General features: G+C 35.4%; 2 protein-coding genes across 4 annotated transcripts in view; one reads left to right on the top strand and one right to left on the bottom strand.

The window, feature by feature from the left end:
• Window positions 1-1,119: 1,119 nt before the first annotated feature.
• On the top strand, window positions 1,120-21,623 carry LOC135157466 (uncharacterized). The gene is made up of 19 exons (XM_064113012.1): window positions 1,120-1,278; window positions 2,176-2,483; window positions 5,582-5,704; window positions 6,251-6,515; window positions 7,191-7,285; window positions 7,691-7,813; window positions 8,703-9,048; window positions 9,561-9,626; window positions 10,111-10,212; window positions 11,349-11,504; window positions 11,909-11,974; window positions 13,080-13,151; window positions 13,971-14,102; window positions 14,525-14,599; window positions 15,665-15,781; window positions 17,150-17,208; window positions 17,776-17,844; window positions 19,490-19,552; window positions 20,404-21,623. The coding sequence occupies exons 1-19, from the start codon at window positions 1,230-1,232 to the stop codon at window positions 20,518-20,520; spliced, it is 2,403 nt and encodes an 800-aa protein (XP_063969082.1). The 5' UTR covers window positions 1,120-1,229; the 3' UTR covers window positions 20,521-21,623.
• Window positions 20,201-25,248, bottom strand: part of LOC135157467 (uncharacterized) — a 19,286-nt gene continuing 14,238 nt past the window's right edge. For all 3 annotated transcript variants that reach the window (XM_064113014.1, XM_064113015.1, XM_064113013.1), the window contains 3 exons: window positions 24,998-25,185; window positions 24,280-24,402; window positions 20,201-23,438 (listed from right to left, as the gene is read on the bottom strand). In XM_064113014.1, the coding sequence (XP_063969084.1) occupies window positions 23,334-23,438; window positions 24,280-24,402; window positions 24,998-25,185 (416 nt within the window). In that variant the 3' untranslated portion in view covers window positions 20,201-23,333. The remainder of the gene's footprint in view (window positions 23,439-24,279; window positions 24,403-24,997; window positions 25,186-25,248) is intronic.

The following is a 25,248-nucleotide window of genomic DNA, read 5'->3' as shown; positions in this document are numbered from 1 at the left end:
AATTTTTAAAGGATAAGGAAAAGTGATATGAAAAGACTTTTCCGAAAAAGTAAGATTGGTAAAAGTGAAGTACACATCTTTCAAGAAGAATCCGTAAAGAAGTTTTAAGCTTCAAAAGAATTGTGAAAGGAAAATGTCAAAGGAATACCAACATAATTCAACTAAATAAGGGCGAACAAATTTCTCTTAAGATCATGGCCTTAAGCAAAAATATTTTCGGGGGGGTGCAAGACGCGTAATATTTTTTTAAAAGAAGCTCAAAAGCGAGAGAGCGAAGCAACCGACACTGTCATCAAGGCATTTTTGCATTTTTAAAAGTGAAATTTGAAAGATTTTATGTACGCTTTTGGTGAATTTGCTTAAAATTTTTACCAAAAAACTATATTTTACAAATTTCGGAGGGGGGGGGGTGTAACCCTGACGGAAATAGGTAGTTTTCGCATTTACTGCGGGGGAAACTCTCTACAACGCATCGAATCCTTTAAAAATGCAATTAAAATCGCAATGGAGAGTTAAAAGGCTTTTGTCGAAAGTTGGTAAACTGGGACAGCAGATCATCCGAAGATTTGCACCGGACGAACAACTGCAATTATATCGTTGTCCAGAGTCATGAGATTCCGATGCTGTCCAGGTCCACCAACTTTCGACAAAAGCCTCTCAGCTCTCCATTGTGATTTGACTTGCATTTTCAAAGAACTTCGTGCGTTATAGAGAGTTTCCCCGTAGTAAGTCCGGACGTGTAAGATGGATGGTGGTAACACTTTTTACTACTTGTACCCGAATACCTCCCCATTTGCTCATATTCGAACCCACAAAAATATTACTTTATTCAACTTTATTTTTATTGGTTGTTTGTTTTTGTTGCCCTAATCGTTGACAGCAGGTTAATGCGATTGAACCAATAGATACAGTCCCACAGACTGAGAATGATGTGGGGTGATATTTCTTTGGCAAAGACTTCAATATGACTTGCGTTATGACGTTGATAAACATCCAGTAATTAACACGTAGGTAAAAACTCTTGCCCATGAACGTGGTCTTGAAACTGAAGATCTGGCAAGATCCCCATCCACCCTGAGCTAAAAAGAAGTATAAAACCCCTTCCCACCTCAGGTGATTACTTCATTCCATGACTTGGGAAGGAGTTGAGTTTTCATTGTGGGAATTTCTAAACAAGAACTTGTCTTCCATTTTAAGTATTTTGGAGAGGGTGATTACAGGCTGACAATATGCGGTTATCTTGGGCGTTTCTGAGCGTCTTGCTCCTGTTTGCTACGAGTAAGTTGTTAAATATTCTTGATATTGAAATAATTAGCTATCTCAAATCATTTTGATTATTTTATTTTTGATTTTCCTGACAAGATTGAAACACATGATGTTTGTCTTTTTGATCTTGTTTAATTCATGACAAAAAATATCTATCGTGTTGCACAGTTTTATTATTTGCCTCACTGTAAAAAATGAAGTGCTAATTTAGCACTTACAGTGCTTGTATAGTGACTGCACTACGAGTGCTGATTTTCTAGTTTAGATTTGAACTAAAAAATCAGCACTCGTAGTGCAGTCACTATGAAAGCACTGTAAGTGCTAAATTAGCACTTCATTTTTTACAGTGCTTAAATAACATGTTAATGTTCCCATGTTTATAGTTTTACAAACGTTTCCAGTTTGTTTCCTAACTATCTAGTTTGACCTTTAAAACCTAATTGACAATCATATGTAATTTTTTTTTTCGTTGATGGCTATACATTTACAATGTCATTATTTTAAATACACTCTTTTGAATATCATTGTGTACGTTAAAACGATTCAATACTAGATAGAGTTTAAAATATGTGGGTTGTTGAAAAGTCGCAAGTTACTTCAAACTGATCAATATTTATTGATCACACCACCACCTTAATCAATTTTCAAGCTGATTTTGCTCACAATGCAATTATGCAATCATTTTTGGTTGGGGTGAGTTTATTGGAATACTTTCTGCATGAATATATTTAAGTTGACTAATTTGGAGCATGCTTTGAAAATCTGAAAATTTTGACAATCGACCAAATGTATAACATGTACACGCTTTCTCCACTTCTTTCTTTCACGCTCTCACTTTTTTCCCCTGCCTTCACACCCTACCCCCTTCCCTCTGGTTCACAACACCCCCCCCCCCCCCACTCCGTACAGGCAACGCCCAGTATGGTGGGATGGGCGGTATGGGCGGCATGGGCGGTCAAGGAATGCGTCAACCGGGCATGGGCGGTCAAGGAATGCGTCCACCCATGGGCGGCCAGCAAATGGGCCAGCAGATGCCCGGGATGAACCCTATGAACCCCATGCAGCAACAACCACAATCACCGATGCACCAGCTAGGTTCCTTTATGTCCTCAGCCGGTGGTAGCATCCTCAAGCGTCTCAACCTCGGTGTTGGGTGTAACCTGTGTGTCTCATTCCTCACCGGTGCACAACAATCCATCTTCCAGCTCAAGAACGCGGTAAGCTCATAAAATACTTTCTAAACATAAAAAAACTTGGTGTTCATCGGTGTACGTATAGCGGACCGCATCAATCATTTTACTCCGACGTTATTTTTCTTTGGTGTTAGTTCAACACTTTGTGTGTTATTACAACACCTTTGGGTGTTACTTTGGCACTCCTTGGTGTTATGATCAATTTCTCAAGGACACCAAATGGTGGCAGTTTTAACACCTCAGTTTTTTTTACAGTGTACAATGTGTATTCTTTGAATAGTACGTTGGCCACCCCAAAATTGTGTGGTGCACAGCAAAAATCTCCTCTTTGGGCTTAACACGGTTATTTTTCGGTTTGGGGAGGGGGTAAATGTGAAAAAAACGTTCAAAATTGTCGGCGCACTCCGCAGGACAAACTTTGTATGTTTAAGAGTATTTTCATGACAAGATGATTTTATGGTGCTTTCCAATGCTTTTTAATATTTGCATTGCATATTATAAAATATTCAAGTTGTCCAAATTATTTGAGGAGCAAATCCATATGCCCCCAATATTTTCATTGGGGATGATCGCCCCCCCCCCCCCACATTCAAACAACAGCTGTATGATTTAGGGCAAATACACAAGTCAGTGTGAAAAACATTTTTTCTTGTAAATCTACGTCGAGCATAGCCTCTTTAATATGAAGAAATCTTACATCTTATTAATAATCTATTCGTTGAGTGCCGATTGCCATATGTATATTGAAACGATTTTTTGTTCAATTGAATCTCAAATGGTGTAAAATAATTTCATTGCATTATGGTTTATGTCTTTGTCATTATTGCGATCAGGATGGTTGTGATATAGTTTTTAATATCATAACATCAACAACATATTTCACCAATTTCTAAGGTCATCAAATTCGAATGAAATGAATTATAAAACAAGATAAGGAAGTTATAACATAAAAGTTTCTCAGAGTATCAGAAAACGGTTGTTATTATTATGGACAACATGGTTGAAGCTAATGAGAGAGCGGGTGATTCAAACGGGCCTGTTCACTAAGTAATGATTTTATTACATGAATAAGAAATATCAAATTTTGCAATGATGATGAGACGCCAGTAATGTTTTGTGTTGAAATACAAAAGAAAAATGGTTAGTGAGTGGTGTGGTCACTCGATTCCTCGTTCTCTAGGCCTAGTGTTATTAATTGGTATTGCAGTTAAGCATGCAAAAGAATATTTTTCAAAAAATAAATCTGCATTAAAGGGATGGTCCGGGCTGAAAATATTTATATCTTAATACATAGAGTAGAATTCACTGAGCAAAATGCCGAAAATTTCATCAAAATCGAATAACAAATAATAAAGTTATTGAAGTTTAAAGTTTAGCAATATTTTGTGAAAACAGTCGTCATGAATATTCATTAGGTGGGCTGATGATGTCACATCTCCACTTTCCGTTTTCTTATGTTATTACATAAAATCGTGTTTTTTTCATTATTTCATACTTGTGTGAATAATATGTCTCCCTTATAATGAAATAAGTTGCAGCAATGAATATCTAATGCACTAAATCAGATGTCAATCCATTTTTTGTAGTTCTTGGAGGAAAAAAATTGAATAAACCTATTTTCATATAATAAAATACAAAAGAACAAGCGGAGATGTGACATCATCAGTCCACCTAATGAATATTCATGATGACTGTTTCCACAAAATATTGCTAAACTTTAAAATTCAATAACTTTGTTATTTGTTATCCGATTTTGATGAAATTTTCGGCATTTTGCTCAGTGAATTCTACTCTATTCATTTAACTATAAATATTTTCAGCCTGGACCATCCCTTTAAATACCGTGTCAAAACAATGACCCACTACATATTCAGCCCAAAAATAGATGATGAAATAAATAGATAAATTAATTTAAAAAAAAAAATTACAAATCCTCAACTGTTCTGCATTAAAAAAAAACAGAAAATAATTCTGAAAAGAATACCATATTCTGTGGTGACATTAGCATCTACATGCCCAGAGGAATGAGAAGCGAAAAATATAGTAAGCAAATATAATATATCTTACCTCAAATCCAAAAGAGAATTTTATCATCTCATATACGTAAATTTAAGGAATTAAGTCACTAATTAGAGTAGTCATTGTGATGTAGTCCTCCAGCATGCAGGTATAATGTTTATGTTTTTAAACTAGTTGCATGATTAAGATGGATGGATGTCTTCAACCCTTGAACATGTTTGTACAATACACATCTTTTGACATGTTTGACGCGTCTTCGATGGTGTTACGTAATTCATTCCATAAGACGTGTCCTCAGAATACAGGCGTGTAAGAGATTAATAACAAATCGTGGTTACTTTAGTGGCATGAATCCCATCTTGTATTTGCTCTAAGTACCCAAATACATGATGTGGAATATGATTATGGTAACTGGGAAATAAAGATTAATTAAGAAATACGGTAATATCTTAGGCATGTGTCATATGAGTGGAACGTCGTGCGAAGTGCACTGCATACTGAAAAGGGGAAAGAATAGACGAAGCCCGCAACACGGGTGGGGGGTCAGGTGGTGACCGCTCCTATATCATTTTATAATTGACTAAACAAAATACAGCAAGAGGGGGAAGGAGAGATGAGAAAATATGCAAAAATGTAGAGGGGAGTTTTGAAAAGAGATGGCTTGGCTATAGAACTCTAATAGGCCTACTTTTCTTTCTTTCTTTTTTCATATAAATAAAAAAATGATGCCGTCTCCATGTGCTCTTCCCCCTTTTAAAATAACCTGGAGCTGCCCCCGAGAAATATAATGGTAATATGTAATTTATGGTTTGTATTGATTTTCTTTTTGCGTACCTGTCCAAAAAAGAAATTTGATGAAATTAACTAATAAAGTTCTTTTATTCCGTTTTCCTCTACGAAAACTTTTTTTTATGAAGCGCATACCCGACCGCCAATCACCAGCCTGAAATCAACAAGAGGTATGCGCAGTAATGTACATACTTGGTTGATTTCGACGCGCGCAGAAGTATGTTTCCTCCATCCCCACCCCCCCCCCCTCATCGGCACCATTGGCCACCGGCACTCACTTTTGATTAATCGTATTTTGTGATTTACACTTACAGGCAGTTAACCAGTCGCAGCAAGTATGTAGCGGTCTCCCAATGCCTAACTGGCAGTTAAGCAACCAATGTCAACAGCTGACGTCATTCGTTGTCAACCAAACCATGCAGCTTCTCCAAACTACCGTAAGTAATTATGAAGTGATTGATTGAGAGATTGATTGATTGATTTATTGATCGAGTGAGTGAGTCAGTGAGTCAGTCAGTGAGTCAGTCAGTCAGTTAGTCAGTGAGGCAATGAGTCAGTGGGGAACTGAGTGAGTTTATAGTGAGTATCGTATCTGATCATTAATAACGATTGAGTGTTTCGGTTTTCTTTAAGTATAATGATGAAACAGGCTTCCAATAAGGGTCAATATTTACTACAATAAATTAGATATTTATTATCACAGTAACAATCATGTTTTTAAAATAATTCTTCAGTATATACCTTGCCTATTTGGAAAGGGGACTTAATCATCCTTGAAACTATACAAAACTTTTAATAATAACGAAACTTGAAAATAATAAACAAAATAATTGTCGAGTTGATCAAGATGTTACGGAAATTTGAAAACAAATTGGATATATATAGACTAAATGACCATTAGCATAGGTGAGCGATAGACCAAGTGAAGTGAAGGCCAAATGACAATTAGACCAAACTGTTGTTTGGTTTGTTGATATCAACAGCCCGCCCAGCAGATCTGCAAGGCACTCACCTTCTGCAGCCCCCAACCCCAGCAACCCCAGCAACCTCAGCCACCGACCAGTCCCTGGATGAACTACAACCAGCAACGACCTCAGCAGAACCCATACAACCCCTACATGAACATGAACCAGGGCAGACCACAGACCCCTAGCCAAGGGTTCGGTGGAGGATTCGGAGGTATGTTCGGACGCAGGAGGAGGTCCATCAACCTTCAAGAACTCATCCCGCACTTCGTCAAGCAAATGGGTAAGTCCTACAACCAAAGGGGTTCTTGTCGTATTGTAAGTCTGAATAATAACATGTCTTAAGGGTACAAATAATCATTAGAAAAGTAATAATAACAATAGCCACTTCATCCCAGTATTAGCTGGTTTTGTAACGATGTGTAAAAAAAATCTTCATAAGACGCATGATTACCATCATGACCATGATTACGAATTAAGCAATCGCCTCTTTTATCATGTTTATACGTTTGGTTTTTATTCTGTATAATAACATGTCTTAAGGGTAATAATTATTAGAACAGTAATAATAACAATAGCCACTCCATCCTTATTAGTTGGTCCTTTAATGATGTGTACAAAGGCATCTTCATAAGACGCACGATTAAGAATTAAAAAACTGCCTTTTTCTATCATGTTTATCATGTTTTGGGTTTTTTTTTTAAATTCATTTGGCACTTTCTTGTCTTGGAATGGCTATTCCATTATTCCACTATTTATATGATTTAGGGCATGAAGCATCAGCAAAGAATATTCCCCGGCCTGTCATTTTTAGTGAATACAAAGATGATCAAAATATGAATAGCAGAAAGATTTTACTAGGGGGCAGAGCCGTATTGAAAAGTGAGCAACAACATCATATATATATCGTACTTGCCTTAGAACAAATATAGGCACACATCCTTTGTTTATTTTACAGATTCACTGATGAGCAACTTAGAGAGCACAATCTGTGAAAGCTGTGAGAATGTGGTGGACAGGATGAGAGGAGATGTACTTAATGACAGGACGCTGGTACGTTTCTTTTATTCCTTTTTCTAAAATATTAAATTAATTGAAACAAAGATAGTATAGCAGATTGTCAATAGGGAGGTATCGGGGATGGGGGCGTGGTCGTTTAAATCTTGGTATCCTCAAAAGCTATTTACGCATTTAACGCATACGAGAACTATTTCCATTCCGTGGTACAGCCTTTATAATAAAACGACGTGATAGAATTCTATTTCTTTACCCATCTGAGATTATGAACCCAAGTATGATTTTTAAAAAAAATGGTGCCCCCCCCCCCTTGCAAGGAAAACAAACCTTTTCCCGATGTCGAGAGTTACAGATCTCATTACGTCCATAAGTCAGTTTTTTTAATATTGATTATAATTCATATTATGAATCATACCTTGTTTTTCCCCCTCATTCACCTAGCTCCAAATTGGCACCCTTCTGAAGGAGTCTTGTGACGTCATGCCTTGCATCAATAAAACGGAATGCTACATCGTTGCCGAGCATTACCCTGCCGCACTCAAAGATTTCGCAGCTAACATGGTTGTAAGTATGTGGGGTTATGGATCATAATTTGTACTCCAATGAATCAAAGTTTGTAGCTTTTGAAAAATCAAGATCACATGTACAAAATGTCAAAAAAGAATCGATTTGATATCCTATGAGATTCTTAATCTTATATCATATTGGATTGGTTGACGAAAAAGGAAGGCAAATGGGCGAAACAAAACAAAGAAACCCTTAAATGTATTATTTTTGGAGAGAAAAAAAGTTTTTAAGGAAGGAAGTTAGGCATGCAATTAAAAATGGTGGCTGCCTAAACTGAATGTCATAACTGGCGGCAATAGAGAAATTTGGATGAAAAAAATATAATCTTCGAACTTCCATTGTTTATGTTAGTAAAAGAGCCAAGAAAAAACTTCATTGGTAATTGAGTAGGTCCTCGTGTCGAATGTGATTTAAAAGCCACACATGAAAAATAGAATAACATAAGGTACATTGACTACAACAAAAATGATTTAGGGGTTACATACTGTAGTGTAATGTCATGATCAACATAACCATCTGATGACATCTGTAGCATATGTTACTTAGGCTCTTAATAAGCATGTGCTATAAGACAAAAAATTGCGAAAAAGTCCATAACAATGAATACAAGAATGCGTTTCCTAAGAGTCAAACAAGATTTCCCATGCAAGATATTCTTGAATTTACCTTGATGTTGGGCATAAAATATAAAAGACTAATAGCCCCTCTGCATATTCTTTGAATTTGTCCTCGTCTGTTATCAAGAGAGCTTCTGTACATGCTTTGGTTCGGACGCGTTATGGGAATTCTGCGCCTGGGTCGAAAAGGTTGAATTTTGTTTTCCAGGCCTTCTCTCATAGATGGGCTCCTAGCCTAAAGAAGAAAATATATCGTTATTCCTCCTCAGAACACTAGAGAGACGTGTGAAGCCTTCCAGCTCTGCGGAACGAACAGCCGTGTTGGTATCGCAGGTGGTTTCGATTTCCCTGGCTTCGGCTTGGACGCCTTCCTACCACCAAGGGTACCCCAGGACCCTTCAGAGCCAACCGACCCACAACCAGACGGCACCATCGAAGAGGAGAGTGTACCCTTCAACTATAATAATGGGCGAACCAAGAGACAGGTGCCCGGTATGAACCCAGGAGGCATGAATCCGCAGCAGCAGCAGCAACAGTTTCCCCAATACCAGCAGCAAGGAATGCGACCAAATATAAACCTCCTGGATTTCGCCTCCATGATGAATCAACTTCTCTGTGAGTTTTGTAATCTTCTCTTGAAATATCATTTCCGTTGATCGAAGATATACTTTAAAAAATCGTTTAGGGAGGGGTGGAGCATTGGCGGATTGTTGCTTTCTCTTAAAATCCAAGCTTAATCGGCATGATCCTGGAAGTTGATAAAATAATTGATGCCTGGTCCTGTTTTTCGGACGGTGACCTTTATTTAAGTAATGAGTTTTTGCTATTGCAACGTGGACGGATTCCATAACATAGTAAATCTATTGAAAATACCAGTCGAATCACGATGAACAGCTGAGAGGTATTTGTAGAAAATCGGTGAACCGGGATGCTGATCGTCGTATATTTCTGAGCTGACGATAAATTGCAATTTTGTCCAGAGTGACGGACTGCTGTTTAGATTCACCGAGTAATATTGGAAATCAACATTGTCAGTAGTTAGGCCTCCGCAAACTACCTCATATCGTTGGATAAGATTGGTTGTAGACTATTCTAATATGAAATCAACTATTTTCCTCTTATAACAGCGAGTTTTGGAATCCAGATCCCAGGTCTTGATATGCTTGGCAGGCGGATGCAAATGTTGAAAACAGGTAAGAAACATACACTGTTAATAAAGGGGCGGTTAAACTCATATCAGTTGGCGCCCTACCACACCCTGAAGTGCTTAACTTACATCCTAGAGATTGAACGTTACACCGAAGAATATACAAGTAACAACAAACGTTTCTCCTCCCAAAAATGAAGATGTAAAAGTGATTAATACGTATAAATTAAAAATCATAAAACTCAGTTTAACACTTGTAATACCTGACTTATAATTACCGAAATGTTCTTGTAAAATACAAGCAAATTCTGTCAACTCAGTTTGTACAATTTAAAAAACAATGATGAAAATACAAATCAAGTTTGAATATTTACAATCAATGAAATTGCACCGGCAGACATGTGTGTTTATAATTTCCACATGGCGATTAGTGATGAAACGATTCCTTGAATATCTAATACCTTGAAATGTCTATGTTTCAATCGTCATGTCATACTTCATTGTGTTGTTTTTGTTGGTATTCTTTAAAGGAATGGGTGGTATGTTTGGAGGCGGCGGCCAAGGAATGCAACCCCCTAATATGGGCGGCATGCAAGGCTTCGGACGGAAGAAGAGAGACGCCGAAGACTCGGGTAAGTAACTTTGAATATATTCTCCCGTTCGGATGTTGTTCATCATGATCATAAACATCTTAAGACATCCAGACACCTTAAGACTGGTCCACGATCTCATAATGGAACAAATCGCAACATTACATGTTTTCTGAAAATGCAAATGAAAAACATGTTTTTATTTAAGGTTCAAATTAACTTTGAGAATACCAATGTGACATTTTTGGATGCTTGCAAGCATTTATCTCGGAGTAAAGGCCAAATTGGTTTCAGATCGTACGGTTTTCATGACATCATTACGACTAGATATTCAATTCGCTTTTATTATAATAAGGATGGTAGCATAGTCACAAATATGAAAATTAGTATTCGCACGATGATGTAGAACTTTAAACGGGATGCTCCATGTCTCAATGTGCGCATCAAATTTTCCTACGTTTTATGAAAAATATCGGATCGCAGTCCAATCGTACTGTGTCCTTAGCATTTCTCTTCTGAACTTTTAATTCTGCGATCATGGCAATTCTAAACTCATGTTGATAATAAGATAATACAAAAAAAAATATGGGGTGGGGACGACCTTAGTTCACGAGGTCCATCACGCTGACGAAAAGTTGGCTTTAGTAAAAGAAGAAAAAAAAATATAGAAGATATTGGTGAGGGTTTGATAATCCGTGAAAGGATATGAATATTTAAAGTTTTTATTTTGTGACGTCACAGATGAGCAGCTTCTGAGTATGTCGTGTGTTGTACATTTTAAAAAATGTAATTTTCTTGAAGAAAAATGAAAGTCATTTTTATTTGTGCATCAAAAACAACATTTCTCATCCCTTTCTATAATGAAAATATTGTTATAAATCATGTTCCTTTGAATTTATATGAAAATTTTTAAAATTGTTAGGAATTAAATCTGGACTAAATAAAGCAAACACCCACACACAGACCCACACGCGCACATTTGTAATTCAAGCTACGTTGATGAAGTTACATATTGATGCAAAGGTTCGAGGTTCGAGCCCTCGTCACGTTTTTCGGATGGTGACGTTAAACATGTTAAATGTCGATCGCGGACGTAAATAATCATATATGATTGATACACGTCTGTTAAAACTCAAACAAACACACGCTAACTAACGAAACTTTTTGTTTGTTCTTAGGTCATGTTGACGAACATAGAGAAAGATTTACCAGACAGGCGCCATTTAATCCAATGATGCAAGGCATGCAAGGCATGCCGGGCATGCCGGGCATGCAAGGCTCGCAGGGACCAAGAACTGTACTTGATTTCATCCCCATGTTGGATAAACTACTCAGTAAGTAAATTCTTTTTTGTTTAAATGTTCTTAAAATCAGGAGTATCTTTGAACTTTATGAAACGTATTCTAGACGATTGATAGATGCATCATTGTCCATTCCACAAAAAAGACATCATGATTAAACTTCCTAACATTCAAATACTTTATACTGAAATATGATGGTCCTATTGAGCTTTTGGAACATCCCATCTATTCACATTTATTCATTTTATTATCTCTTTATTAATTTATTTATTTATTCATTTATTTATTTATTTATCTATTTATTTATTTATTTATCTATTTATTTATTCGTTTATTTATTTATTCATTGATTTATTCATTTATCTATCTATCTATCTATCTAATTATCTATTTGTTCAATCATTTATTTACCTATTTCATATACTTACTATCAACAGGGAATTTCGGTATCAGCATCCCCGGCTTGGATATGCTGGGAAAGAGACAGATGCAGTATAAATATGGTAAGCAGTAATATATCTAATGAGGTCGAGGGACAAGAAGTCCTGGGCTCTATAACACAAAAATTAGCGATCAATCGCTAAATGAACTGACCAATCAATATCAATGTTACACGCGCATTTGGTTTGAATTACTGACCAGGGTCCACTCAGAAGTGTTCTTTCATATTTGCAATTCATCGCAAACCTTTATGTAACGGAGCTCTGGGCTCCGTAAAACAAAGATTAGCGATCAATCGCTAAATGAACTGACCAATCAATATCAATGTTACACGCGCATTTGGTTTGAAATACTGACCAGGGACCAATCAGTGCTGTTCTTTCATATTCCCAATATTCATCGAAAACATTTATGTTACGGAGCCCAGAAGATATCGGGGACAAGGGACCACAGCCTCTTTTGTCGATTTTATTCCTTTTCCAGACAGCTACATGTAATTTCAAATAACTTGAATTTACAGCTTCATTTCTGTTATAAATATGCTATCACCACTATCAATGATAATGTTCATTAAAAATTCACGCATCGGTTTAAATGAAATATGTGCCTAAATAGATTTGGAAACTAGTTATGTATCCCGTTTGCCATTGAAATTACTTGGGCGTTCTTAAAATACCCAAATAAGAGTTCGTAAGGTTATGTATTTCCTTGGGCCCATGTGCCCTGGTATTTCGTGAGAAAGTCCGGCCCTTTATGGGGCACAAGATGAAATTAAAAGTTCGAAGGGTGGGGACGTTGCTCCTTCCCCCCTGGAGCCCAGCCTGTGTCTGTCAGTACATACAAAGTCACTTGATATTTAACTTACCATGCCCACGACTTGACATGATTGAAAAAACGAAGCTTCAAAGATACCATGATATTTTTAAAGGTGAATCATTGGAATCTCCTCGATAAAACTGCCTATTGTCCAGCATTATCAACTCATTGTTTAATTAATTTTGACGTTTGCACTGTTTTACAGTGCATATACTATGTTACTTAAATTATATTTTGTTTTCTGGATATGGAAATAAATGAAATGAAATGAAATGAAAATTATAACAGTCAGTAGAATTTACATGCACACTGTATTTTGCAGTTATTTTCATTATTTTCTCTCTTGTTCAGCTATGATGGGCATGCAAAGAGGTAATATGGGAGGCATGCAGGGATTCGGACGTAAGAAGAGAGACACAAGAGGTGAGTAATCACTTATTTTTTTATCAAATCAATTTTTATGTATTTAGTCTTCTATATTTTTATCTTTTCGTTTTGAATGGATGAAATTTCATATTTATTATCATACGTGTAATAGTGGATCAATTTTTTTTTTACCGAAACTTGAAGGTTTGGGTCATTTTTACTCTTTAAAATGTTTAACATGCAAAGAGCGTTACATTGATAATATATCTGAATTTAAAAGAATTTAAAAACATATTTTAAAACTGAATTTAAAAACAACTGACATTAGAATAACTTTTCTTGATTATTAGACTGATCAACCCATGCAGTGGAAACAATGAAAAACACTCGATTATACTCCAATTTCACTTTGAATTAGTCTTATCAATTTTATAAAGCGTTAGAGGCCTCGCTCGGTAAATCAAGACATTTGTATAAACAAAAAATGAAAAAATGAAAAAACGGAATGTTATCAATATAAATAAATAAAATATCACTAATTTCATAGAGCATCATTATTGTGGTTTAGATGATGATATTGGCATGATTGAAGAAGAAGAAGAATCAATTACTTGCTTAGATATTACGTTACGCTAAGAAATCATGTTTTCTTTCTAAACAATGATGACAATTTCATTGATTACTGTATATGTAAAGATTTTGTGAATTCAATGTGTTGATTATTCAATTATTTACTATGTAAACATGTTATTCTGTTGATTTTTAAGAAAGGATCCCTGTGTGAGAGTAAAAAAAAAAATAATTATAGTAGACAAATTCTTAATGTGAAGTTATTTTATTAACACCAACGAACGGTCAATGTTTTGTTCTGTCTAGACTTGGACAGCGGTGAGACGTTTAGGAGGAAGAGACAGATGAATAATTTCAATCCATACATGCCATATCCCCAGCAACCCCAGGAGAAGACATCGTGGTTTAACGTACCAGCCCTGATCGATAGCATCCTTAGTAAGTTTATTCTCACTTCACTTTAAAGGTCAAGCCCATCCAAAGAAAAGGGTTGATTTGAATCAATAGACTAAAATCAAACTAGCATAACGCTAAAAATTCCATAAAAATCGGATGTAAAATACGAAAGTTAATGACATTTTAAAGTTTTGCTTATTTTTCATTAAACAGTTATATACACAACTCAGTGTAAAAGTTATATTATCATGATTATAAACTTTCTAACAATCCCATATCTTTCCCGAGACATTTCTTGCAGAACTTTTAAATATACATATGTTTAGATACCAAATCTATTATGAATTTTATTTATATCATGTGAAACATTTTAAAATTTTACAAAAATATATATTGAAACACTTTAAAATAACAGAGATTTCTGCGACTTAGATTTGATTTCTTCCTTTTTTGTTCTTTTACAGAGCGTTTTGGATTCAATATCCCTGGCCTCAAAAATTTCTTGAGCGGAAAGAAGCCACAACAACCCCAATTCCCCGGTAAGTCCTGCTATAATATAAAGTATTATGAAAATTAACTCCAAGGCCCGGTGTAACGGCGGATTAGGTGCCAGGCAGATACGGTTCGAGGAACTCTATCTGCCGGCGGATCGTGTTCCAACTCCGGCGGATTCAGAACTAATTTCTCTTCGGCAGATATCGTTCTTGCTATCGTTTCTCGATCTGCATGCACACGGTACCCGTTTCTTTCAAAATTTATAGGACCTACCATTTTTATTCATGTATTTTAATGGGAAAAATATATATAAAAAATCAAACCAGGTCAACCTGAACTAAATGGAAGTCCATCAATTTTGGTCCTTTCAATACCAACAATTTCCCACGAAAGATACATGAAAGCCACTACACTATTCTTCTCCTTCGCCCATGGAAACCTTCAGATGTTGTATTCATAATTTTCTCCTTACCGGAGATATGCATAATGTCCTTTGTAAACAAAAAGAAAGCACACTGAATTGCCAAGACAAAAATAAACGTTTGAGTATACATCATATTTAGAAGAAAAAAATTGTGAACAAACATGCGTTTTAGAAGTTGGCGGTGCTGGTTTTCCATAGTTGTGGTTGATCGGATCAATTGCATCCCTTTTTAAAACAAGGCCCAGGTCTACCACTCGACTACACACAAATTTTAGTCCACATATTTTGTATGCAGCGCTATGTTTCATCTTGCCTCTTCAATATTCACAACAAAGATGATATAGTAAAATTAATTTGAAATGTTATTACTGTTAATGTTATTATTTATTTATTTATTCAATAGTTAATAAAATGACTTTCAGCCCTATCCGTATCCGGACAAGATAATAGAAAATACAAAGGTAATACATATAAGCAATGAAAGACAAGTATCAACAAGATGCATTATTTACTTGAAAGAATGCAGGAGACCGCCATCGTTAGCGATAAAGCTTGAAAATTATGGCGGCCTCGTAAAAAATGTCTTGAATTCGTTTCTTCGTGGCATTAACTGTATTGGTTAACAATGAAACATTAAAATGTATCCTTTTCATTTAATTTTGGTGATATATATATTTCATTTCAGGTATGAATGGCATGAATGGTATGAACGGTATGGGTGGAATGGGTGGTATGGGCGGCATGGGAGGAATGGGCGGATTCCTCCGTAAGAAGAGGGCAGCTACACCCCTGGAATTCACAGGTAAGCATTGTCAATTATTCAATATTAGATACCGTTCGGCACGATTTGAGCAAAGCAATAATTTTCACTATCGCCCTGCTCAAACAACAGTCAGTATATAAAATATATATTGACTGCTCTTTCATGCGGGAAATAGTAAAAATGTTACCTCTATAACAATTTTTACTATCGCCCTGCTCAAACAACAGTCAGTATATCAGATAAATATTGACTGCTCTTTCATGCGGGAAATAGTAAAACTGTTTCCACTAAATCATCTTGAGATTATAAAAGTATTTCCCATCGACCTTCGGGCTTGGAGGAAAATAGTAGGACTATAGCTCAAAGATCACTATGCATTTGATTTATTCTTACATAAAAAAAAGTGCATTATACAAATAAAAAATTACAATTATAAACAGAGGTAAATATTAAATTAAAATGTGTAACTAAAATCAATAAAGCCGAGAGCATAAGTGCATTTCCCATAAATGTAACAGCATGCCGTAGAAAGGATGTCATCAAAACAACAAAGGGCATATTAAGACACAATACAAACAAGGTATCAATAAGAAAAATATTGATAATTCACGAGAGAAATGGCATATTTCAGATAGAGAAACTGATTCAACTTTTTTTTCTTTGAAGGAATTTACCGACTTGTTTTTAGTAAGTTCTTTAGGGGGGATTCCAATACAAGGAAATTATGACAAACAAATTTCAATTCATTAATACACTCTAAACTGCAGAGATTGAAAGCAAATCCAAGTGGACTGCCACTGGATTAAAAATAAATCGAATTCTCGATTTATTTTTAATCCTAACGATTCATTTTTATTGTTAGACTTCAAAGATTTAATTCAATCCCTTTAGATTCAAAAATAAATTTTCAACATTCAAACTAAATCAAAAATTCGATTGGCTACAACCCTGTCGGATTCATTTCAAATCCCTGCAATTTAGAATGTATATCATTATCATACTCACCTTATTTTGAAAATTAGCAGTACTTCTGGTTTTGACAGGCATTGCATGATGATCTTGCGTGAGTGAGACCCTTATTTATTTACAATTTTCTAAAGTCGTCATGATCGTATTATCTCCCCCCCCCTTATATGTTGTATCTCCTTAAAATATGAGCTTTTAAATTTCACTAAAATTTCAATTTTGAAATGATTCTTGATCGTGTAGGATTCTAATTGTGATTTTCTCTGATGTTGTTGAAAATGCGGATCCCAAAAAACAACAACTATACTTGTTGAACAGATTTTTTTTGTAAGTCATTATACTCTTGTATGGTGAAAAGGGAAGTGACCATATAATGTGAAGAATTCATGTTGCCAATTTAATGATAGCTATTTATCGTATTGATTTCATTTTATTTTTCAGCTGAGCCGGAGCCTATGAGTGAAGACATGGCGAGGTGCATCGGAAGTGCTATGACAAATGTAAGAGGAATATTTAATAATTTTATTCTTTTATTTATTTGTTTATCTATTTATTTATCATTTCTTATTTATTCATTCATTTTCATCCGTCTATTTATTGATTGTAGAATTATGGGTAGTTTACTTGATGAGGTTAATTCAAATGATAATCAGTGGCTCAATTTTCCCAAATAATTGAATATGATTTCTTTAAACGTGCATTTTTTTTTTTTCTGTGTAGTATAATTATTTAGCAGAAATATTTTGTAAATTCATACTCCCATAACCGTTTCTCTATCGCCATCTGAAAAGTTATGTATGTACCTATCAGAATATTACAAGCAAAGATTATACCCTGAAATATTCAACCCAATCTATACTCGAAAAAGGATTTTATTTATTTAAAAAGATAATTTTAAAAAAAGTAGTTCTTTCAGGAAAAATTGTAAAATACACACCTTACAGCACGTTTTTATTGGCATCCGCATCATAACAGCATCGGTTTACCAAAAGTTAAGAGACTTAAAGTAGTTGTGATAAAACATTTATAATTCTACATTCCCCCTTTCTCTCTCTCTCTTCTCTCAGGTGACGTGGAAATGCCAGTTATGTAAGAGAGGCATGACTGCTATGTCTAACATACTCGATATCCAAATGGTAAGATATTGTTTGTTTTCATGTATCCAATTTTCATATTTTATTATATAAAGAGTACTCTCTAAATTTCAAGGATTTAAATTAAACCCAGACAGACTGTGAGTAATGAACAGCCAAATGTTGGATTCATTCTTATTCTCAAGGATTAACTTTTTGATATCAAAATATTCAAATTAAAATATTTTAGCATTTGAATTAAAATCCATAAGGTTTAAATTTAATATTCGGCTGGTAATTATTCAAAACCGATCTGAGTTTATTTCAAATCCTTAAATTTAGAATGAAAGTTTCGTGGAAAATGCTCAAATTTCTTTTCAGTCATTAATAACATAATGATAATACGATAATAATAATAATATGTCCATTTATATAGTGCAGTTACTGTGTGCATATACTCAACTGCGCTTTGATACTTGGTTATTATTGCCCCGGCTGTAGCTGAGCCGCCATATTAATAGACGCAAAAGCGTTCAATTAATAAATCCTAAATGCATTCACCTCTCCTGGGTCGAGTGCAGCACAATGTGGATAAATTTCTTGCCGAAGGATATTACGCCATGGCTGGGATATGAACCCGCGACCCTCTGTTTCAAAGCCCGGAGACTAATCCACTAGGCCACAACGCTCCACAACGATATGCATATATTTATTTTGATAGTTAATTTCATATCATCATACTTTAAACATGCAATATGTTCATTATGGTCTGAGCTTCAGATGAGGGAGTATGACATGTATTCTGACCTCATGTCCAATTTAACACTCTGGTCTAAAGTTGTGGTCCAACTATGGATCGCCATGTGTGACACAAATCTCTCACAGACTTTGTCAGCTCATTTGATACTCGGATCATTCATTACTAACTGGGTATAATAACCGAATTAGTTCTCTTCATCTTTAAAACAAGAGCAAAGAACCAAATAAAGATAGGAAACATACATTATAGTGCAAATGCAATATTGAAATATTTGGCTTCCCATAACTTTGACACCGAGTTAGACCATGGCCTAAGTTAAATGGGACTTCAGAATACCATGTGTTTGATAATGTCAACCTGTTCTCAACAACCAAACAATTAATTTGAGAATGACTTTAAGATCTTTGATATTGACTCGGTATCAACTTTATTTTACATATTTCTCATAATTATGAACACAATACAAAAACAATATAACATCCGAAGAAATAACATCGTATAAAAGATAAGACATGGCAGCATTCATCTGAATTAAATAATACAGCAATTTGAAATCAAAGACAATTTAAAATATGGTGAAATATGAGGGAACCTGCATAAAAAAGCAAAGGTCTTCAGGATCTTCAAATATATGAAGTCTTAATGAAGGAGAGGACGATAAAAATGGAACTTATACATTTAAAGAAATGCCAAATGTATTACTGTCGGCATTTAGAGTGTACATTAAAGAAAGAGAGACAAAAAACGTGTAAATAGTACAATTTAAGGCTCATAATGAGTGTGTTAACAGTAGCTAACTTAAGGTCCACAATGGCACATTATTATGATCCAAAACAGGTATCGTAGAAAGTAAAATATCAGTTTATCTCTGGTTGTAGAACAAAATCCCGGGTTTTTAATGCCGTGGGTTATATTTTTTAATGTATATTTGATTTTTTTTTCCTGCAGTCCCACGAATCATCTGGTCTGCAGCATATGTGTCGTCTTCTTCCTGGCAACCTACGAACTATGGTACGTATCCATTTTGAAAAAAAAAAAATAAGGGGAAAAAGTCACAATGCCATTATTCTGAATCATTATCCCGGGGCATGTTTCAGAAATTCATCATTTTGACAAACTCCTAAATCTGGTATCACCGTTCTATGGCACGGTTTCATAAAATACTTGATGTTTTGGTTACTTTGGGAGCCATATTGGTAATTACCATGGTAACAAGGCTCGGCAGCCAAACAAAACCCCTAGCTTCCATAGTTGCCAATTGGCCAGTACTATAATCATATGACTTTTTTTTAAATGGGCCCTAATACGGGTTTTATATCCAATTATATTGAACTACCCGCTGCAACTACCAGTGTTATGGATGGAAATGATAATTATCATTCTTCAAAATAAACAAAGTTTTTTTTATACTCTCAGACCATACGCTCCATCGCATACAAACCCATTTTTTGAGGGAAAACGCTCCAGTCCCCCCCCCACCCCCCCCCCAAAAAAAAGAGATCGCCACTCCCAGTCACATTCGGATTATATTAATGATGAATAGGTCAAGAAGATTTATTTACATTTTAATATTTTGTCTTCTAAATCTCGCTTTAGAAAATTATTTTACTTCCTAATCGTACTCCATGCACTCCCTTAATCTATTTCCATTTCATACTGTTCTTTCTTTCTTTCTTTCTTTCATTTCTTTCTTTTTTTGTTTCTTTCTTTATTTCTTTCTTTCGTTTCGAGGTCACTGAGGTCACGCTCTTTATCCTCCCTTTCGACTTCAGAATATCTTATATTACATCGACAGTTCCATATATAACTTAGTATTTTGTTTAACACGTCATATTTTGTCTACCCCCCCCCCCCCCCTGCAGTGCGAGAGAGAGTTGCGTCCCGTGCGACAAGATGGAAGCGATTTAGCCTTGGGTAACCCGACGGTGGCCTGCCAGGGTCTCGGTTACTGCCTCGAAAAGCCTGAGAAACTTCCATAGAATGTGAGAAAGGCAGCAAGCTTAGCATCCACAACGGCGATCGTGTCATTCTATAAACCCAAGAAATGCGTATATTCCAGTTTGAATAAATTTTCGTCCATCGTCTGACCCATCTAACTTCAACTTTAACATGTTTAATTTGGTTCAAAGTTTTAAATGCCTATCGCCATCTTTCGACGTTTTCGATACAACTGAAGTACGAATAGTCGAATGAACGTACCTGTGTATTCTTTTCTCAGACAGTAACGTTGATAAGTGATAACAGTAGACCTATGTGATATGGTTTTTAATACTTGTTATTGGAGCCCTACTTTGGGCAAGGTAATTTCTGTTTTCAATAATTGCCTAAAATTATGGTGTGCATTTCTGAAATAGAAATATTCTTCGCTCTTGCTCAGGCATAGGCAAACAATCAAGAATAAAAAAATAATAATTTCTGTATTTTGTTTCCATTTTAATTGCATATTAACACTCAATAAGATACATAAACATGATATACAACGATAAACGAAATGTAATGTTTATTGGCGATTGGTACAAAATGAAATTGTAAATTATCAGGCAAAACAATTTGAGACGAAAATGCCTTATGTATTTGAAGAAATGTCGGCTCTTAGATGAAATTGCAGATTCAAACTTGGATGATTTAGATACTGATTTCCAAAGGTCCAATTCTATCACAAGCCAAGTTGTTCATTCAAATCCAATTTTTATCCTAACCCAAATTCTAAACCATATAATATGGCTATATTCTATTCCCTATTCCTTAAATCCAGATGAACTCTTTATAAAAAGTCATTGAATTTGTAGATAAAGCTAATCTTTAAACAATTGAACTCATTATAAACTAAACGGCAACATCTCTCAATTCCTGTATCCTTTTATTCACTCCTTTTGTAAAACGTGATTTTTAAGAGATAAATTCAAGGATTTAGAAATAATGGTAATTTACCCCATGAGTTTGAAATGCCGCTTTGGATGACGGTGAACGTTAAACACATTTAATGGCAACGAAAATGATTTTCCTTCTTACTTTTACGATAAATGATACTGTAGAGACTTGCATTGAGGTTTTTCAAAGATCTACCTTCTTTCGTGTAAAGGCAGAGTGAGAATGTATGAAGAAAAAAAAAACAGAGGATGCTTTGCTGATCGATCGTCATGCATTTTTTCTTCTTTTCCTTGTGATTCAATCTGTATACTTATATATTTCTACCTATATGCATGTATATTGTTTATTTACAAAATAAAAATACTAATATTGTAAATAATCCTGATCTTTTTCGTGGTTTTTTTTTTGGTCGTTGTTTTTCTTGGCATTTTGTTTTTTGTTGTTACTTTGATAACTCATTCCGCAAAGGATATGCCATCATTATCATATTATAATCATCACATAGATACAAATATTTTGTTAGGCACAACTTTAGCCCCACCCCCCATTCCACTTGTTGGACATAAATATAGGCTCAAAAACAACACCAGGTATGAAAAATGTGACTTTACAAAAACACACGACCTTAACCAAAACTAAAATGGAAGGAGTCACAAGACCCCCATTCCGGAACTTACCATTTCTTGTAATTTTAATCCTAAGAAGACCGAGGTTTTCTGGTAGCTTAAAAAGCCGAGGAGTGTCCTATCAACCCCCCCCCCCTCCCTCATCATGATCTTGGCCATTGACGGTGCGATCGTCCCGAATGTTTTGAGACCAAGTACGATCATGACGATTCCATTCCAAGCATGCCAAATGTTGAGGGAGGGCGTCTGCCTAGTTAGGGTTAATATTCAATTGAAACTTTCATATAATACTTGATAATGAATGGTTATTAATCAAAATTACCATGGTATAGCTACCATTGCTATTAAATTTGTCATCAATGGTATACCTTATAGAAGAAAACTAATAATTACCAACTGCAAGAGATACTTTTAAAAGAATTCTAACGCGCCTTTGTCCTGTTTTAAGGCAAAAAGTGTTTGTAATTATTCAAATCCCGGAGATAAATGATGTGATTGTGTGTTTTATAAAAGAGTGATGCAGATTCTTATTGATAAATCATCCTCTCTAAAAACCAGAACTGGGGCCCGTAACACAAAGGTTAACGATTGATCGTACGCTTGACTTTTACGATTGATTGTACATTGTAGTCAATGGAATTTTCATAGAAAAATGTTCTACGATCATTGCTAAGTTTTGTGTTACGGGTCCCTGGTCACGAGTACCAGACATTAGTCAATGTTATCTGACTGGTCACGTGATAAGCTTCGGCCAATCATTGAATTGGCTATCCACATCACTATTTTGTAATATATAAAATGCAGCAGACCCTTGTACAAAATTAGACGCATACATCCTGCATAACCGGATGTGTTGGCAAAGTCACTTGCAATAAGCCTGTTCACGGTTGTAAACTGCGCACGAGCAGAAAAAGGTCATTGGAGACAACCATGAAGGTGGCTCTCAAATTCACTGACATAGGCATTTGTGATTTGATGATTATTCATGTATTCCTTTCAAAATATTTATCACATCCAAGCTGAAGAGTAATAAATAGAGCCTTCATAATCACTGGCATTTGACAGTAGCCTAAACAATAGTCAAATGTGCCAAAGGCAGACAATAAAACAGATTTCCAAACTTCTGGTCTATACAATGCCTTTTGTTCTTAGAATTTGAATACTCCGGTAAAGCTTACGCAACATCTACATTTGAAAATGATAGTGCTTATCCTAATGAAAAATCACAAAGGTCATTGGAGAAAAGTTGATCATGAGCTAACCGTGAACTGGCTTATTATAAATGATCAACGATTCTATTCCAGTACATGTATGTCGTTGGGTATTTCATTGACTATATCATCATCTGCGTCCATTGCTGGACACAAATGAATCGTGTCCTGGCATATCTTCTGGGCATTCTGCACGAAAAGAGAAAAGGGAAAGGGAAGGGAAAGGAAACGGAAGTGAAAAATACAAATGTGAACATGGTGAAAGGACAATCATGCAAGAAAGTGTGAATTTAATTCCTGGATTTCCTTTTATACGTCATTCTTGAATTTAAAAGTGTGGATTTAATTTGTACACGTCAATCTTGATATTAAATTATACATGAAACTTAAAGTTAAAGTTCCAATGGCGTCGTTGCTTTAATAAAAACTGCAAACTAAGATTTTTTTTATAGAAATTACATTAAAAAGATAATAATTTTGAGGGTAATTTTAATATTTATTTTTAATCATTTGTATATTCTTGAGGAATTAAAAAAATACCAATGATATAACCCCCGATGAAAATGACGATATTGTGAATACTATTATTGCTCATCGTTCTAAATGTATTATTACTAAGTAGTAATGTCAAATGTAATGTATAAAAAAGGGAACCTTATCTACAAGCATTCTGCTTCTAAGGTTTCCTCCGCTTTTCCGTTTTTATGTACTTAAACATGTATTAATACGTATTGATTAAGAATGCTTGCTAATTATACTTATACAGTCTACGTGTGTAATGGTTGCTCAGCTTATTTATGTCAGTTAAGTTATCAAAGTTTTGTAACATAACGGATTTGTGGAAATAAAGCTAAATGAAATGAATGAAATGTACCTCCAGATGTGATACCCCTTTATCTAATTGGTAATAGCAGAACCTGTTTTGGAATCTAATCCGAAAGGGGTCAGTCCAAGTATTTAGAGGCATTACGTGGAGAAAAAAAGAAATAAATACAATTAGGTGAATGTGTTTTAAGAGGTATTGACATACCAGCCTATTTAAGATGTCCGAATAGATCTTATCCACCTTTTGCTCAATCACCAGGTTGCAATCATGAATGTCAGTCTTGTCAGAGAACACATCTTTGCACTTATCAGTGAAAAAAGTAGATATCTATGAGAAAAAAAAACAATGATATAGAAAATATCATTTCTGTATCAATTAGGCCTATACGGCGTGTGTCAATAATAATGTTGCAGTCACATTTCCCCTAAGGCGGCCCTACGGCGAGTCGAAAACATCCGTTTTATGCATTTGTATTCAAACCACCTATATGTACAAAAATGTTAAAACGGCTGTTTTCAACTCACCGCATGTGACTGCACCATAATTAGGGACCCAACTTTCATGAATGTTTGACATGAGAAGTTTAATGTTATCGAGCTATAAACTATGAAGTTTATATCCCTTGAACACACCTTTTAAACAAACGAAGTTTCCTTTATATCAGTCGACACACTGAGAATTTTTGTTTTCAATCAGGGACGGCACCTCAGGGGGGCAGGTAGCGACCTCCCCATATGATTTTTTAAGGTGTTGAAAAGGAAAAAAGAGAGAGTATGTAAAACGGATATCTGCATTTAAGCATAGATTCGATAGATAAAAGTATGCAGTGTATGGTGTTCGCCTTGTTTAGTTCGCCTACCCCCCCCCCCCATCAAAATAATCTGGCACCGTCTTTGTTAACACGCAGAGTGAAGTTACTTACTGAAGTTTTCTCGATGATCATTGCGAATCGGGCATCGATGATGAACTGCTTACATGCACGACAAGCTACGTGCCAGTTGATGATTCCATCGAATGAGCCTATCTCGTTCCTGGTTTCGTTGAAGATACGACTCATGGTGTTGTTGAATAAGGTCGATCGGCGATCTTCTCCTACTGGATAGCCCTCCACTAAATACAAAGGATAATATAATTTATTTTGGGCAAATTTGGTATTCCCCCTTGTCCCTCAAT

The sequence above is a fragment of the Lytechinus pictus genome, chromosome 18 (assembly GCF_037042905.1).
Source record: "Lytechinus pictus isolate F3 Inbred chromosome 18, Lp3.0, whole genome shotgun sequence".
NCBI lineage: Eukaryota > Metazoa > Echinodermata > Echinoidea > Temnopleuroida > Toxopneustidae > Lytechinus > Lytechinus pictus.
The sequence above is the reverse complement of the archived record's forward strand: the minus strand, read 5'-3'. Positions and strand labels throughout refer to the sequence as shown.